The 17,791-nt window shown below is 44.0% G+C and overlaps 1 protein-coding gene across 2 annotated transcripts in view; it reads right to left on the reverse strand.

The window, feature by feature from the left end:
• adamtsl3 (ADAMTS-like 3) overlaps positions 1-17,791 on the reverse strand; it is a 604,254-nt gene that overhangs the window by 120,645 nt on the left and 465,818 nt on the right. For both annotated transcript variants that reach the window (XM_041175078.1, XM_041175080.1), the window contains 3 exons: positions 5,208-5,418; positions 3,709-3,888; positions 1,218-1,371 (listed from right to left, as the gene is read on the reverse strand). In XM_041175078.1, the coding sequence (XP_041031012.1) occupies positions 1,218-1,371; positions 3,709-3,888; positions 5,208-5,418 (545 nt within the window). The remainder of the gene's footprint in view (positions 1-1,217; positions 1,372-3,708; positions 3,889-5,207; positions 5,419-17,791) is intronic.

Genomic DNA, 17,791 nt, shown 5'->3' on the forward strand with positions numbered 1-17,791 from the left:
TTTAGTTCAATTTACTTGGCAATAACTAACCTTGTGTTAGGTATAGTAGGTTGATTAGTGCAATTGCTGATAAATCTGGTGACCTAAGCCACTTTTCTGTGGCACCTTCAAAGTGACCAACAGTGTGCAATCGTTGAAAAGTTGGCAGATTACCTGACCACACTTTTATCCGTTGAAGCCATAAAAATGGGGAAAAAAAGATAATAAAGAAGGAAAGGCTAGATAGAAAATTCACCCATCCTCCTCTCTCGGCGTGGGGGGGTGGGGGGGGCACTCAAAGGGAACGTGAGTTGGACCAAACACAACAGCTCTGATTCTCTGAGATGGTGGCACAGTGTTAACATATTTAGCATTAAGTGCATCAGCTTCTGAATGAGCTTATCTGTATCAAGGCAATTAATTTGAGTTAAAAAAAGCATATATAATTATCCCTCTGTTTCTCTGGATTCTGGTTAAAAAGCGCAAGTGGAGAGTCATATTTTACCTTGCTTTTTGTTAAACAATATCCACAACCTAAATTTCCTAAACTGATAGCATGTCAAAAAAAAAGCTGGGCACTGTTGAGGTCATGCAGTGGAAACTCTAACATGGACTGAGCCTACGTTAAACCTGACTTGTACTGGGTGAAAAGAAAATAACGTATTTCCCAGGATGAAAAAGGTCACCTTGATAGGCACAAGATACATGAAAAAGTTGGAAAGTACCAAATATGTATGTCTGGAATCTACACATATGAAGTTATTCGTATTTTTTTTTAATGTAAGCAATAGCTCTTAAAAACTATTGGACCTGCTTCAAGAGTTGGAGCTTGCAGACGTTTGGCATATGAAGGCTGGTAATCTTCCAGGAAAATAATTGTCAAGCAACACAAATCTGTTTTACTTAATGAAAAGAGCATTTTCATAAATGTGAATGTTTTAACATCTGCATATGATTCTTATAATGAACAAACGAGGGAGACTGTGAAACAAATCCGTCCTTCTACAGGAATATATCAAGCTCTAAAAATGTTGCTTCTTAGAAAACTATCAGTAGGCACTATACAATCATGGCCTAAAAACACTAACACCTTTCAGTGGGCTAGAACACAACAGTTACGATATCAGTTATTTCTGCTACTATATTTATTTGTTGTGCTAATTGTAGACGAAACATAACAAGATGTTTGTTTGGGTGTAAGTGATTCTGGGTGTCAAGTATTAAAGTAGGTCACTTACTTTTACAAGTAGGCATTCTGCAAGGCTGTATCACTGGCGGTTTGGAGAGGGCATTGCATATATCACGGTTTACTGTGACCAACCGACCAACTGTTGTGAGTTTACGGCAAACCCATTCTCTGCTCTGGATACCTTCGCCGCAGCTTACAGAACACTAGAAACAAATGGCGATATAAAAACTATTTCTCCTAAACTATCATTCATCTAACTTTTCACTGCCAGCAATCTTGAGCAGAAAACTGAAATTACACACAACCAAAACTGGGTTAAATTCATATATGAAAGGTTAGTTCAACTGAAACAGATATGCACATCATCATTATTTTAAATAGCTAAACTTGTGGCAGATATTTGCTCTCAGATTTCTGCATCTCGACCATGAGATTATTTTGCCTTGTCACAGCCTCAGTTCCCATCAGCCTTCCCCTTACCCTAGTTGTGATTGCGCAATACGACGCATTTTCTCCTGATCCCTGACCAGGTCCTCCTTTTCCACATGTCTCACGCCATGTCCACTGTCAACATGGACACAACTGGCTGAATTTCCCCCTTCTGTATTGTAACCATGTTATGATTCCATGCCCCCTTCCTTGGTCCTCTCCCTTGCCTGATTCTTGGCTGTTTGACCTTGTCAAGAAATTTCATCCTCCACACACCATTCCCCAATTGTTCAAAACTGCAACGATCGCCCTTCCTGTAAAACCTTTAACCATGCTCCCAAACCAACAAATTGAAGCTCAAAGATCCTTGAATAAGTTGACACCATCCAGTTGTGCACTTATCACTTCTAAGATTCCAGGCTGGAATTCCTTCAATTCAATTTCCACTTTGTCCATTGCATTGAAACCAATTTCATTCAAGGTCAGCAATAACACTCCTTTTGACTATGACACGTGGTATGTTATTCCTTCTACCCAATCTCTCTGTAACAGTTAATGCAGCTGATCCACTCCTTCTTTCACTGTTTTGTCCCCATAGTCCATCTTTATTCTAGCACTGGATCTTGCTTCTATTCTTGCGTCAATGTAACCAGCACATCTCTTGCAATGGCTTCTCTTTCAGCCCTTACATGGTCACCTAGGGAAGGGGATTCTAAGCTTTAGTGTTTGTGGGCAGAACATACACGTAACGTGAAGTCTCAAAAACTGTATTTCCATTAATTTGCATACATCCCAAATTGCAGAGAACAGTATATCTTGATGTTCGGATGATTTGTGAAGTAAAGGTACTAAAATCAGTCCCTTCCCGGCCCAGGATTTGAGGGCAGGATTTCCAGGGCTTCTCATTTTGACATTCACAGGTTGATTATCTGGTGATTTAAGGACTCTCTGAAGGAATATGAATCAATTTCATTTCTTATCTACATACTGCCTCTCGGCTAGATCAGCTGTTGTTGTAGAGTCCACTTCAGTATACATACCGATGACAACAGTTCAATCTGTCTACCACCATAGCTACGATTGTGCTGTTGGGTTGATTGTCTGACTATACATCATGGATGAGTTAAAGGTTCCTCCACATTGAAAATGGCAAAATCAAAGCTATCCTCCTGGATGTTCACTTAGACTGCTTCTAATAGAATACAACCTCATTTTGGCATTTCACTGCGAGCAGATATATCCTATCACCAAAACCACCTATAGCCACCTTTATAACATTGCTCACTTTTGTCTTCACCTCACTTGCAAAACAATCTTCAATACTTAATCACCTTCAGTAATGATGTCTCCGGTGACGACCTCAGGTTTCAGCACATCAGCTTTTCCAATCCTCCAGCACCTGCTCAAAGTTTTGCTTCCTTTTCGCACACCCCCTTCCCTTTTAGCCAAATGTCAATGGTTTCCTTTCTAAAAATGCACTAAATTCAAAATCCTCATTCTTGTTTATGAATCTCTCTGTGGCCTCAATTCACCTGACTCTGCAATCTCCTTCAGTCTTACACGCTGGCTACTATCCTCTGGTCATCCAGCTTCATCCTCCTCGCTGTTTCTCTCTCAGTGAGACAGACTTCAAGTCATCATGGCTGCTCTCTGCAGCATTTCTCTAAAGATCCAACTTGCCGATATCGCATTCTACCTTCAAAGACCTAATCTTTGACCATCCTTCAGTCAACTCCAGATGTTCTCATACTGCAAGGCAACTGTTTTTGCTTCTCTTACTGTGTCACACCAGTTTTGCTATATAATCAGGGTTACTATTGGGGTTGTAAACCTCAACAGATAACAGAATACTTTTATTTCTATAACTCAAGTCTATGCCAATGGGTTGTATGATTACTAAACTGCAAAACTGATAGATAAAATTGAAGCAGAATATGAGTATGTTCTGTGGAAATTCATTGACTGTTAAATAGAAGAATGCTGCAAGAAATAAAGGTGAACTTTGCAAGAGGTGTGATCCCACACATAAACCACATGCCAAATAAAAAGCATGCATACAAAGACACAGACATAAATATCTTTCTTTGTTGAGTCACTTTAACAATGTTTACCTTGGACCACTTCCCTAATGCCAGGTGTGGTGGACAATCAATGTTCACACAAGGCTGCTGCGTCTGCGGCTTGTGATCAGGGCAAAACTCATCAGCAAGGCTTAGAAAACTACCATCAGTCAAAAGCTGTTTGCATGTGACTTTGCGAGATTGCACTCCTCTTCCACATGTTTGTGAACACTGCAGCAAAAGATTTTACAAGAGAACATGAACTTGTCAGACGGGGTACATTAACATTTTTGAATTTGCTTGCGATGCTTTTACATTAGGAATCTTAAAGCACATATACGAAGAACAATAAAGTAAGCAAAAAGAATTGTGTCACCTTTAAATGTGCACTAATCAATTTAACAGCCTCTCTTGTTATTTACAAAACTGCAATTTTCCCACCAAACTATTAATTATGACATTGCAGAGATTTATATGTCCAAACTGGCAAAGAGTTTCCAAATGGGCTCAATATCTGATCACCATTTAGACTAAATATTTTATGACATGTCTGCTGCACTATTCGAGTGTACCTCACACAAAAAGTTCTGAAAAGCTTGTCAACAGCAGTAATGCATGATATGTAATTTGTTCAACTATTGTGTAGCTTTTGGTGCATTGAGCATAATGCATTCTGATTGCTTCAAAGGCTTTTTTCCGGACTTCATTTCACGACAATATTCTCTCAGGATCACTTCAGGAGTTCATTGTCATCTCTTGCCTGTATGTCAGCTCCTCATTCATTGTCTTTCAGGATAATTCTTTTCTTTTTGAAATGATATCTTAGAATCAGCTTTTTGTTTTTCCGATTCAGTTTCAAATTTATGTTCATTCTAAATCTGCAGCTGCTTCATGTCAGTATGTTTGGTGTAAAGGCAGTGGAGTTATTTACTCCAAGATTAGTTTGGAGTAGCTATCACCTCCTGATGCTGGCTGCGAACCAGTGCAATTTGAATCAGACTGGTGTAAACAGTCTGAATCAAATCCCCAGCCATTTCTTCCCAGAAGGAAACCTCTACATTGGCAATCTGATAGTGTCTGGCAAATGTACTTGGTTACAGCAGAGTTGACTGCTTAATTCGAAGATCTTACATTCAGCCTCGATCAACTTGATCCAACTGCAAATGATCTTCTGCAAATGGACTCTTTCTGCAGCCTGAGATGACGGGGGTAAATTAAACTAATTTGCCAGGTGGGGTACTCCACAGCATCAGGTGGAATGCTGGTTGTACACCCCGTCCAATATTACTCTTTGTTAACTTCAATTGGGGTGCAAAACCAGTGGTGCACCTGATCCAGTCAGGCCCCCAATTGCGTGTCACCAGGGTTAGGAAAATCTTAGTTTAGTACTTTCTTTCATATTCATGCATTTTATGTGACGTACTGTCTACGAATCTGCAATTGTCTCAGGAGAAGCTGAAGTTTTTAAATTGACTCTTGGCAGGATCTGAAAGAGCACGTTTATGGTGACAATAGCTATTTTTTTGACAACTTGATGGAACTTCACATACCAGCTGCCATTCTCCCTTGTGCCACGATGGAGGGCAGTCAAATTGGTTGCAGGCCTGTAATTCGGGAGGTTTTGGACCTGAACACTCCTCATCAGCAACCTTGATGGAGTCGTCAATAACGTGGGTCACCAGACGTTTACAGTAAACATCTCTTGTCTGTATGCCAACTCCACAAGTAGCACTACATTGTCTCCAGGATCTTGTGGCCCATCTGATAAAGTGAAAGAAAATTACACATTAAAGATGCGGAGAAATTCGGGAGGGGCATTACTTGCGGTTTCATTTGGAATGCAATACCAACACAGGAATTTAGTTGATGCAGTTTTCGTTTGCTCTGGTTTACTTTAATAAGCTGCCGATAATTTTTGATGGAACCTCTCATCAGCAGCAGGCTTGGAATGAAATGAAAACAGGTTGTAACCACTACTAACTGGAGGCCTGAGTTCAAATTCACTGTCAATTAAGAAAGATAAGGATCACGTCGGACCTCAGGTTCAGTCATTCAAGAGGAACTCAGTCCCGGGATTTCTGTAATTTACTTATGAAAAGAATCTCCTGTCCGCTGTTCCAAACTGTCTGCTGCTGTTTGCTGAGGAGGAACTCAGCATTGTTTCAAAGCTTTAAGGGAAAGGGGTGAGACCTTGACTTCTGAATTTCTGGCAATTGCCCTCAATAGGTTTTTGTAAAACTTAATCCCACAAAAGAAAGACTGTCCTGGGCAACAAAATATAATTAAATAAAGCCAAAAAAAAATGAGGCAGCACAAATCACAGCATTACAAAATCCAATTCTTCTTTAATCCTCTTATTAACAGAAACGTGACAACTCAAATTGCTTTATATCAGATGTTCGCTTTGAAGAAACTAACTTTTCAGAGTCATTGTCATCAGGCATTTTAATTAGAGTATATGCTTATATTTTGCTTCAAAAAAAAATCCAGAATTAAAATCTGTTTAGCTATTTAGGGGAATAGCTAATAGCATAGGAATAGGAACATTCAGCCCCTCAAGCCTGCTCTGCCATCTAACTAGATCATGGCTGACATTCTACCTCAAAACCATCTTCCCACACTATCCCCATTCCCTTGACATCATTGGTATCTAGAAATCTATCAACCTCTGCTATGAACATACTCAATGACTGAGCCTCTATGACCCTCTGGGGCAGAGAATTCCAAAGATTCACCATCCTCTGACTAAAGAAATTCCTCCTCATCTCGGTCCTAAGCGGCCTACTTCTTATTCAGAGACTGTGTCCCCTGGTTCCAGAGCACCCTCCCCCCGCCAACCTAACTGGGGAAAACATCTTTCCTGCATCTACCCTGTTGAGCCCCAAAAGAATGTTGTAAGTTTCAATGAGATCACCTTTCATTCTTCTATGCTGTAGAGAATACAGGCTGAGTTTCTCTTCAGAAGGCAATTCTGCCATCCCAGGGATTAGTCTGGTGAACCTTACTGCACTCCCTTTATGGCCAGTATTGCACTTCTTAGGTAAGGAGTAATATGCTGTTATGCTGTGTGTTTAACTGTATCACTGCTGCAATACTTTGTAGTTGTTTTTTTCATGATGGTGGAAGTATGCATGTATTGGTGTAAAATTTATTTTAGAGTGAAAGCATGGTCATCAGTGATTCTAAATCAGGTAATGCAACAATTTAATCATCTTCCATTGCTGTTACTTCAGTTGGGTTGGATTGCCCTTTGGATGACCTGCTCTTCCTAGCATTGTTTCATCAACAAAAATTAAGAAGGTTTGCATTTGTACAGCACCTTTCAGAACTTCATTGACTGTATTTGCGATGTCCTGAAGTAGTTTTTGAAAGGTATGAACCTGTATTTTACAAAATGCTGCAGCTGATTTCTGCACTAGCTCCCAAGTATAGCAATGTAATAATGAGCAAATAATCTGTTTTTAGGTGTATGTAGAGGGATAATTAGTGACCAGCATGCCAGGAAGAACATCACTGCTCTTCTGCAAAGCGGTGCTGCGAGATCCTACATATCGACAGCAGATAGGTCTCATTCTGAAAGACTGCAGTTCCAACACTGCAGCACTCCTCCAGTACTGCATGAAGTGTCAGGCTAGGTTTTGTGCTCAAGTCTCTGGAGTGGAGCTTGAACCTATAGCATTCTGACTCAGAGGCAAAATTGCCATCAAACACAGCTGACAAAAGAAGTCAAGCTGTCGGCATTAGAAATTAAATGTTCCCAACCATAGCAGAACAAGTGTTTCAACTTGGATATTTCTCCAACTGTAGCAACACATAACTAGTTGTGTAATAAAGATTGAAACTACATTTTCCACCTGGCATTGATGCAAAGCACTTCTGGTACTCAATAACACAAAAATGGCAGCATAAATTGACAGCCAGATACATATTTGTTTCCCAGGTGAACCTTAGACAGCCTGGGCGTCATACTGGGTTAACTATAACTCTGTTCTGGTGTGAAACCAGTTTTAAAAAATAGCCAGACATTCTGTAGGATCTTCTGTGCATGTTGTAACTTTAATAGAGTCTTTAAAAAAAAACAGAAAATGCTGGAAACATTCAGTAGAATAGGTAAAATGTGTGGAGACAGAAACAGAGCTAAGAGCCCAGATTTCCACCATACGGTCTCTCCATTGTGGTGAAAATCGCAGAAATGGCTAAAAATCCAAAGACCTGTGCCCGAAGATGGCATTGCCTATTTTTGCAGGGGTGGGACTGGACGGGTTGTCGTTTGCGCATCGTATGGGGGCAGCTGACCATTTAAATCATCAACTGCTTCCACTTAAGTGAGATTTTGGTAGGCCAGGAGGATGAAATCCGGCATGTGCAATTTAGACCAGGTAATAACAGGTCTGAACTTTGTGCATTGTGGATAGCCTTTGGATAATATGGAGAGGTAAGCCACCCTTTGGGATAGGTAAGACATTCTTTGGTGGAGGGAAGATGCCCTTTTGTATTGTTGTTAAAAGTAAATATGGTCGTCTGTAAAAAGTAATGAACTCATTGGAATTGTCAAAGAACTGCCAAAGAATTGTCAAAGCTGTCAATGGATTTAACTCCGATGATACCAAAAGACCTCACAGGCGTGAGCAATGTCTAGCAATCACAGTGCAGTGCTTTCACTGCAGCTGCCTGGGGCACTTAGGAAAGATGTGCAATTCCAAAACCTTGAGGCATGCAGAGGATCTCAAATGAGTTCATGAGATAGATGAGGCAGGTCAGGAAGTCATCCAACAATGCTTCTTGGAAAAATTAAGGATCCCAGATTCACATTTTAGCATGCTAACATATCTATAAATGATCACCTCACAAATTTCAAATTAGACCCAGGAGCTAATGTGACGGTCCTCTTGGATCAGGAACCATGGCTAAAAGCCCTCTGGCTATGGACGACAAACTCACCACTGTATGGTTCTGGAGGAATCCAACTACTGATCATAGGCATGATTCATGAGTCGCTCGGGTATAGCAATAGGCAAACAATCAAAATTCTGTATATGATTCCCATTCAACTCTTTTCTCTCCTGAGCAGAGATGCATTCAAACTCCTCAAAATAGCAGAAGGCGTCAAAGCAACCACTGTATTCAACTACACTGAACTGGAGACCCCTGAGAGGTCCATCAATGCTAATGGTCTTGACTGAGACTTCAGTTTGGGATTGTCCTCATTCTTTGCAGAGGCAGATAAGGATTCGCAACAACTTTCAGCCAAGCGGATGATCCATCTTGGCCTCCTCTGAAAGTCCCAGGCATCACAGAAGCCAGTCTTTAGCCAATTCAATTCAGTCCACCTGATATCAAGAAATGGCAGAAGGCACTGAATACTGCAAAGGTTTATGGGTCCTGATAATATTCTGGCAATAGTATGGAAAACTTGTGCTCCAGAACTTGCCACGCCCCTAGCCAAGCTGTTCCAGTAGAGCTACAACACTGGCATCTACCTGGCTATGTGGAAAATTGCCCAGATATGTCCTGCACAAAAGAAGCAGGACAAATCCAAACCGGCCAATTACCGCCCCATCAGTTTACTCTCAATCATTTGTAAAATGATAGAAGGGATCATCAACAGCGCTATCAAGCGACACTTGCTTAGCAATAACCTGCTTACTGATGCTCAGTTTGGGTTCCGCCAGGGTCACTCAGCTTATGACCTCATTACAGCCTTGGTTCAAACATGGACAAAAGAGCTGGACTCCAAACGTGAGGTGAGAGTGACTGCCTTTGACATCAATGCAGCATTTGACCAAGTGTGACATCGAGGAGCCCTAGCAAAACTGGAGTCAATGGAAATCTGGGGGAAACGTCGCTGGTTGGAGTCATACCTAGCACAACGGAAGATGGTTGTCGTTGTTATAGGTCAATCATCTCAGTTCCAGGACATCACTGCAAGAGTTCCTCAGGGTTGTGTCCTAGGCCCAATCATTTTCACCTGTTTCATCAATTACCTTCTTTCCATCGTAAGGTCAGGAGTGGGGATGTTCGCTGATGATTGCACAACGTTCAGCACCATTCACAGCTCCTCAGAATCTGAAGCAGCCCATGTCCAAATGCAGCAAGGCCTGGACAATATCCAGGCTTGAGCTGAAAAGTGGCAAATAACATTAACGCCACACAAATGCCAGGCAATGACCATCTCCTTGACATTCAATGGCATTACCATCGCTGAACCCCCACTATCATTATCTTCGGGCTTACCACTGAACAGAAACTGAAATGGACTGGCCATATAAATACTGTAGCTGCAAGAGCAAGTCAGAGGCTAGAAATCCTGTGGCAAGTAACTTACCTCCTGACTCCTCTACAAGGCACAAGTCAGGAGTGTGATGGAATATTCTCGACCTGCCTGGATGAGTGCAGCTCCAACAACACTCAACAAGCTTGACACTGTTCAGGATAAATCAGTCTGCTTGATTGGTACCCCTTCCACAAACATTCACTCCATCCACCACCGACGAACAGTGTGCAACATGTACAAGATGCACTGCAGAAATTCACCAAACCTCCTTAGGCAGCATCCTCAAAACTCATGACCGCTACCATCTAAAAGGTTAAGGGCAGCAGATACATGGGAACACCACCACCTGGAAATTTCCCTCCAAGCCACTCACCACCCTGACTTGGAAATATATTGCTGTTCCTTCACTCTCGCTTGACCAACATCCTGGAACTCTCTGCCTAACAGCACTGTGGGTGTACCTACACCACAGGGACGACAGCGGTTCAAGAAGGCAGCTCATCACCACCTTCTCAAGGACAATTAGTGATGGGCACTAAATGCTGGCCATCCAGTGATGCCCACATTTTCAGGCAGCAGAAAACATGTTTCGGTCTGACCAGCCAAACCTCCAGATGAACGTCAGCACACTTTAAGCAAAAGACACAGAGGAGAGGGAGCAGCAGCAGAAGGTTGAGCCCAAACTTCAGAGTTAAACATTTGCTGTCTCACGGAAGCAGGATTAACTACAGCAATGAAGCTGGAACTTCAAGCTCACACACACAACATGAAGTCGACCCTGGGCAGGAGAGAAGTGACCACCAACTCACCAAGACAAAGCTCAGAGAGGCACAAAGTGCACAAGAAAAAACAGAACACAGTATTAGAAATGCAGATTGAGCTCAAGGGTGAGGAATATACGGACATAAGGGAGGTAAACCTTCAACTTCCAGGAAGAACATGGCAGACCCCACCGAGAAAGGAAACCTGAGTCCACGCTATGAATGAGTGAATGGAGTGAACATTCCCTTTGGAAGGAGAGGGATAAACTCATGGTATCCAAAGAAGGAAGACAGATTGTTAACAAAGAAAAATACAACACTAAAGAGCACAAGATGCAAGGGAGTCACATTGGAGTAGTAGGGTGTAGTCGTAAGTCTGATAGAAGTTGGCACAAAGATAGCACCCAGCCAGGAGTGTATCCTGTATATATGTATATATCATGTGTTTTTAATAAATAGTTATTGTTCAACCATCTAAGCCTCTAAGGCAACATGAGGCAACACCCAACATTACAACATGAGGTAGCAAAGATGAGACACGGGGAGTGTGTGGTTGCAGTGAGGGGTCAGGGTTGGAGGGCTTTTTTTTCCAAATCATTTTTCTATTGAATTAGACAAAGTGCCAGAGCAGAGAGACAGGTCTTCCACCCAGTCCTCCTCTGTACCCGGCACCTGCCCATCTCTGCACAACCGAGCCGGGAGCAAGAATCCAGGCCAGCATCTCAGGTCTGTGACCTTTCATCAGAGCCTTTTCTCTCTCCACAGATTCTGCCAAATCTGGGTATTTCCCAGCATTTTCTGTTTCTATACTCGCTGCCACCTGCTGTCTCCCTATATTAACGAAATAGCTGTCAGGTAGCAGAATTGCCTGGCAGACAGAATGTATCCTGCAACATAACTCCAGCCTTGCCAGCTGCACTTTGCACTCACAATTCATACAATTAAACTTGCTTATAACATAAGATCTGAAATGACTAGTGAGAGAGGGGAATGAGCATGTGCATGCCTCCAGGACTTATTGTTTTGAAGTCTCTGGTGTGATCCTATTGAAATAATAGCAATAGCAGCACTTCTACAAACGAGTGAGTTTTAATTTAGGGTATGGTAAAACAAATAACTTTTGTCACCCCTCTAAGCTGACACACATCATTCATAGTAACAGGCTACAGGGTCAAGGGAAAAGGTCATCATCATTGTGTCCACTGCACCTTTCCCACCCACCAACACTTCACCTTAAAGAATTCTAGCTATGAATACACCTGGGTCAGGATTTTGTGGTCAACAGTGAACCAACAGCGCAAGCTGTTCACTACTTTTATACTTTGGCATAACCTTACCATTCTTTCTGCTGCCAAATCCACACCCTAGGGTTAGATTTTCCCTGCAGGTTTCCGAACCTCACCATCAAGCTCAGATTGGGGTCAGAAGTCTGCACTGTGGGGGAAACATTTACTCAATGTGGTTTTCCAGAGAGCTGCCAACTAATGGCAGGTTGACCATCCAAATAAGGAGGTGGGGTGGGGGCAGGGAGGCGGAGAGGGCCTCACAAAACTAGAGGGCCAAGCAGGTTCCTTCCAGCTTGAAAGCTGCAGCAGGCTGCCATGGTGGGTAAGTGAGAGAGAGGGCACTTCAAAATGGAAGAGCCCACACTCCAACTTAAAATTTGAAATAAAAAATGGCCTTTGCAGCTGGGCCACCCTTGTGGGGGGACAGGGGGAAGGGGAACCCCTCTGCAGGACAGCCCTGCAACAGCAGCTGAAGGCAGGTACAGCCAATTAGGCTTGCCTGGAGGACTGGCATCACCACCCACCCCCATCCTGGTCTGCCCCCACGAGGTTGCCTCCAGGCAGCTGAACTGGTCTCTGCTCTCTCCAGGCACCTGGAGACTGACTGGAAAATACCAGTTGGCCTCCTTCAATTGGCCTTTCATGTTCAGTTTGTGTTGGGCCTCACTAGAACGTTGCAGCAGGCCAAAGACAGAAATGTGGGCAAGACCCAACCCCAAAGGAGGAAGAGCACCTCATCTTCTGATTAGGCACTTTACAAACTTCTGGACTTAACACTGAGTTCAACAACTTCAGACCATGAATCCTGTCCTCCATTTTTATCTTGTTTAAATTTTTTTCCCTAACCCCCACAGTGCCATCTGTAACTTGTTCTTATGTTTTACTTTCACAGAGTACTGACCATTGTTCTGCTTTTAACGCATTCTGCTATCTTACCCTTGAGCCACTATGAGCACATTTAGTCTTTAACACTCCCTTTTGTCTTGTGTCCATGACATCTTTGTCAAACCTCTCCAAAGCTCCCACCTATCCCAGGCCTTCTTTTTTGTTATTTTGCTCCATCTCTCTCCCTCCTCTCTTCAACAGTATAAAATCCATCACACTTCTACTTCTCTTCAGCTCTAAAGAAAAGTCATACAGACTCGAAACGTTAACTCTGTTTCTCTCTCCACAAATGCTGCCAGGCCCAAGCTTTTCTGTCATTTTCTGTTTTTATTACAACTCTAAGCATTTGTCTCAGGTTACACAATGTATCACAGACTTGTTCTATTTATTTCAAGTCACGGTGAAGGAACCCCCATTCCCTGCAACCTGTTAATACTAGATCTTAACTGGCATCATATCTATCTTTTCCACTTAAGCTCACATCTTAGGGATGAGATGCAAACCCCTCCAAATTGCTCTGTAAACAAGCTTTATCTCTGTGTTAGTGTGCATAACCTCGGCTTACCCAGTAATTGACATAATTATTTCAAACAAATGGGGTAAAAATTCTGCTGTGCCGACTCCTGGTGCATGCATGGGACAAATCTTGCACACCTCACCGGCGATTTTGTGTTCATTAGCTCACAGAATATCTCGGGGTGATAGTGTGGCATGGCAGAATCATTACTCTTACACAATTTCACATTAAGGTGCATTTGACAGATACTCTAATGCTTAGACCAAAACTAACTCCAAATGCCCACCACCAGAACAGGATTGAGAATTATAAGGATACCAACAGAATCATAGATCACAGAAAGCAGCTACTTGGCCCACTGCACTTGTGCCGATTTTGAAAAGCTATCCAATTAGTCCCAGTCTTTCTGCTTTTTCTCAGCGTTTTTACTTTCCAAGTCGATAACCAATTCCCATCTGAAAGGTACCAATCAATCTCCTTGCAAACCCCTTTCTGGGTAACGTGTTCCAGCTCATAACAACTCAATGCCTAAAAGGTGATAAGTGATATGTGTGTGAATGGGAATAAATTTTGTTTGCGGTTGATTGCTCCCAAACTGTCGTGGCTTTGGAAACGTCATTCTGAGGATGGCAACTGACACTTTGGGGCAAGAGACCAAATGGGCTGGCGAATTCCTAATCGAGTTACTACAATGGGCTACAAATAAATGCACACCGGAAGATTAAATTTTCCAAATTGCTGTCTGAGACTGTCAAGATAATCAATAAGGATGGTTATTTCTTCATAGCAGTGTGATGCACTTACTTTTTCGTAAACATTAGGTAAATGCTGAGTTCTGAGGTAAAGATGAATTTTCAAATCAGACGAAGCTTACATCAAAAGCAAAGACAAGTAATTGAGAACCTCCTGGAACTTTGAAAGGTCATTGTGGCTCACTGTTCTCTACCTGTTTGAGAGCTTCAGATTGATTTTCCTTGTTTATCTGACCTTCCTGAGGCTTTAGACAATAAATCCTTTCATAATTTACAGAACAACCAATGGGCACTTTGTGCTTTGAGGCTGCCCATTACTGTAAATAATGACTTCATATATCACAAATTTCATTTAATGAGGATCCTGAGATTAGGAAAGAGATAACCTGTGTCTTGAGCCTAATGAATTTTGAATGCGGTTAACTGAAAAGCTGAAGCTATATTAAAATGAAATCTATGGATCTTCATGAGAAACTGTCAGTCAAGATTCACTTAGCTAGACCTACTAATTTATTTGGATGCTGGAAGTGATTACTAATGTTGTTTCCATGGCAAAGCAATAAAACCATTTTAAGTTTTTAAAGTGGCTACATTATTTCTTGTATGCTGACATTACAACCAGGGCTACTCTTCAAAAGTACTTGATTGGTGTAAAGCACTTTGGGACATCCTGAGATCACGAAAGGTGCTATATAAATGCAAGTCTTTCTTTTTAATTAGGTTGAAACCTTTGGTGAGTTCCGACTGAAAATAAGATCAACAATGGCACTTTTAAAAGTAAATGAATGTGGCATGACCACTGCGCCACCACCTCCCCTCACTCTTGCTGGCTGCAGAAGGAGCATTCATGGCATGGCCAAACCAGATGATAATCAATCATTCCAATACGTCCATGGGTGGAATCAGCCCAGATTTGCACCAAGTATGGTAGCAGGCGGGTAAAAGAACATTTTTCACGCTGGCCACAATGGCAGGATTTCGCACTGTATCATCCCAATCCCACCTGATTAATTATGCATTCCTGGGAAACATGTTGTTTCGATGGCGGGCGGGCTCTCATTCACCCACCACGCCATCACCTCACCACTTCATCACGCCGGGCACTATATTTAAAGTCCAGCCGTGCACACACCTCTCAGTGCTTCCAGCCCAGGACTGCTGCAAAGATGACATGGCCCTGAAAGGCAAAAAGACTGCAGCCTCCTGGTTTATTGATGCATCCCTCAAGCACCTTTTGGGCGCAGTGGAGGCCCGCTGTCTTGCCCTCTACCCCCCCATTCTGGGCAGCAACATCACCAATCCAGCATGGGAGGTGGCGGTAGCAGCAGTGGTCAGCACCAATGCCCTGCAAAAGAGGACAGCCTCACAGTGCCATTCCAGGATGAATGGTCTCATCCATTCTGCCAGGGTAAGTCACTCTTCTCATCACTGTCAACTCACACACTCACAAACCCATCACACATCCACAGGATCTCACGCCTCAAGCTCTCACACACACCCTCACCTCTCCATCAGACTCATATCCTCTGGAGCTCATGTCCTCATCCCGTCCATATCTCTGTTCTCTACGCAAACATTCCACACAGCACCATGTGTCCTGCTCTCACTCTCTCCGTTTTCATGCAGGAGAAGCTGGCTCACATCAGCAGGGAGAGATCCCAGACCAGGGGTGGAGTGGCCTATATAGGCCCCTCACTCACTCTGTGGAGTGTGTCATCATGCTGACTGGTGAGGATGTGGACCCTGCCAGCGGTGACAGAGAGATTGGTGGCGAAGACCCTCATGAGGATCCTGCACCACATCATCCATCTCTCAATGCAAATGTGAGTGCTCTATCTCCTGCTTTTGACTCTATGGCCATGCACTAATTATCGTCACTTAGCTTCACAGGCAGCTCTGCCAAGCGACCGACACCCTCAGCCAGACAGTCCCTCAGCTCCATTCACGTCCTCACCTCCAGCCAAAAGGACACCTCCTCCAATGAAGAGCTGGAAATAAGCAGCCTGGAAGACCCATCACAGCGCTTACCCACACCCTCCACCAGGGCAGAGACACAGATCTCGGTGTGACCTAGATCTAGAGCAGGCTCAGGTTCACAATCTGGTGGTTACCGCACGGACACATGTCCGCGGCAGCAGGAGGAGACAGATTCAGCCAAGTTCCCAGGCACTCGGAGGACTGCTGGAGAAGAGGCATCTGTGAGGTCCGAGTCAGATCACGAGCTTCTGGATTCAGCCTTCCAACTTGTCTTGGAGAGTCAGCAGAAGGTAGGGGAACATCACGCAGAGCTGTTGGAAGCTCTCAAAGAGTGGCCGCGAGTCGGAGGAGTGAGTCTGCCTGCTCTCTGATGAAGTGGTGCCCACATGTGCGTGTATGGAGGTCTCCATGGGGAGAATGGCAGACGCCATGCAGACCCTGGTCCAGCAGAACATGGAGATGCGTGCAGATCTGCACTCCATTGCAGCAGCCATGGGTGAGTTCCTACAGTGGTGACATGAGGGGGAAACAGGGCACCTCGACGTCCCCCCACGTACTCCTTCCCCTCAAGGAGTCAGGCCGGGGCCCTCGGGCACCTGAAGGGAGGAGGAGCAGCAGCTGGACAACTCCTGGGTCATCCACTCTGCCCTCTCCCTCCGAGTCCCCTCTACCTGTGGCCCTCTAAATCTTGTCCTCTATCACCGCAGAGGGAGCAGCTGGCCCACAGGAGGACAGCCAAAGCAAGCCCTCAAGGCTTCGGCTCTCTCAAGGACCCACGCCAAAGGCGTCAGGGGCAACAGGGTCAACCATCGTGCAGGTCGTCTCCACCCCTGCTGCGGATGTCAGGGCAGCACCTCGAAGTCTAAGCAATTCAAAAGTTAAGAAATTCTGCTCACAGTTGGTTGCATAGATGAACAAATTTTGTCAATGCACAATCTGGAAATATATTCACTTTCACTGAATAATGTGTAACAGTGCCTTTCAGCTTCATTGACAGACTTCTCGAGTCCTCCCACTGCATCCCCCACCATGTGCAGTTCAGCTACACGTAGCCAGCCAACGAGTGATTCTGGAGGGAGGAGTGTGCATGTGGCAGGGCTTTTCGAAGCCTCGTACGAGCACTCTCCCACACACGAGGATCCTTCCTGCATCACACTCATTTTCCTGCTGGTGTTCACTTTCAGTTGTCCATCTGAGCTGACCTGCATCTCCGCCCACCCAATGATCAGACTCCCATGCAGCACCTGTTCTCACCCTCAACAATTCTCGTTTCACTTTCAATTTAGCAAGCATGGTTGTGCTACAGTTTTTCTTGCACTCCCTAGTCCTTCCCCTTCCCGTGTTCTTTCCCCTACCCAAATCATCCATTTCCTTTCGCCCATCACCGTTGACCCCCCTGACATCAACTCCCACCTCCCCACCAGCCACAATCCTTTTCTTTTGGGGATGTCCAGGTGAACGTGAATCCCACCCCCATCTACATTAACCTTCCCGACCTTCTCCTTCCCACCCCCCGGGGTCCGTATCTGCCTCCGAGTGCCCACCAACCACCCTTACCGTCCCTTCTTCCGATACCGTTACACCTGCACCCTTCCACCCAATCACCTCACGCTGCCCTCTGTCATTCTCACCATTCCCTCCTTCCATGCCCACCGTCAGTTCACTCCCCAGGAGGCAGTCAT

Source organism: Carcharodon carcharias, chromosome 26, assembly GCF_017639515.1.
Source record: "Carcharodon carcharias isolate sCarCar2 chromosome 26, sCarCar2.pri, whole genome shotgun sequence".
NCBI classification, from domain to species: domain Eukaryota; kingdom Metazoa; phylum Chordata; class Chondrichthyes; order Lamniformes; family Lamnidae; genus Carcharodon; species Carcharodon carcharias.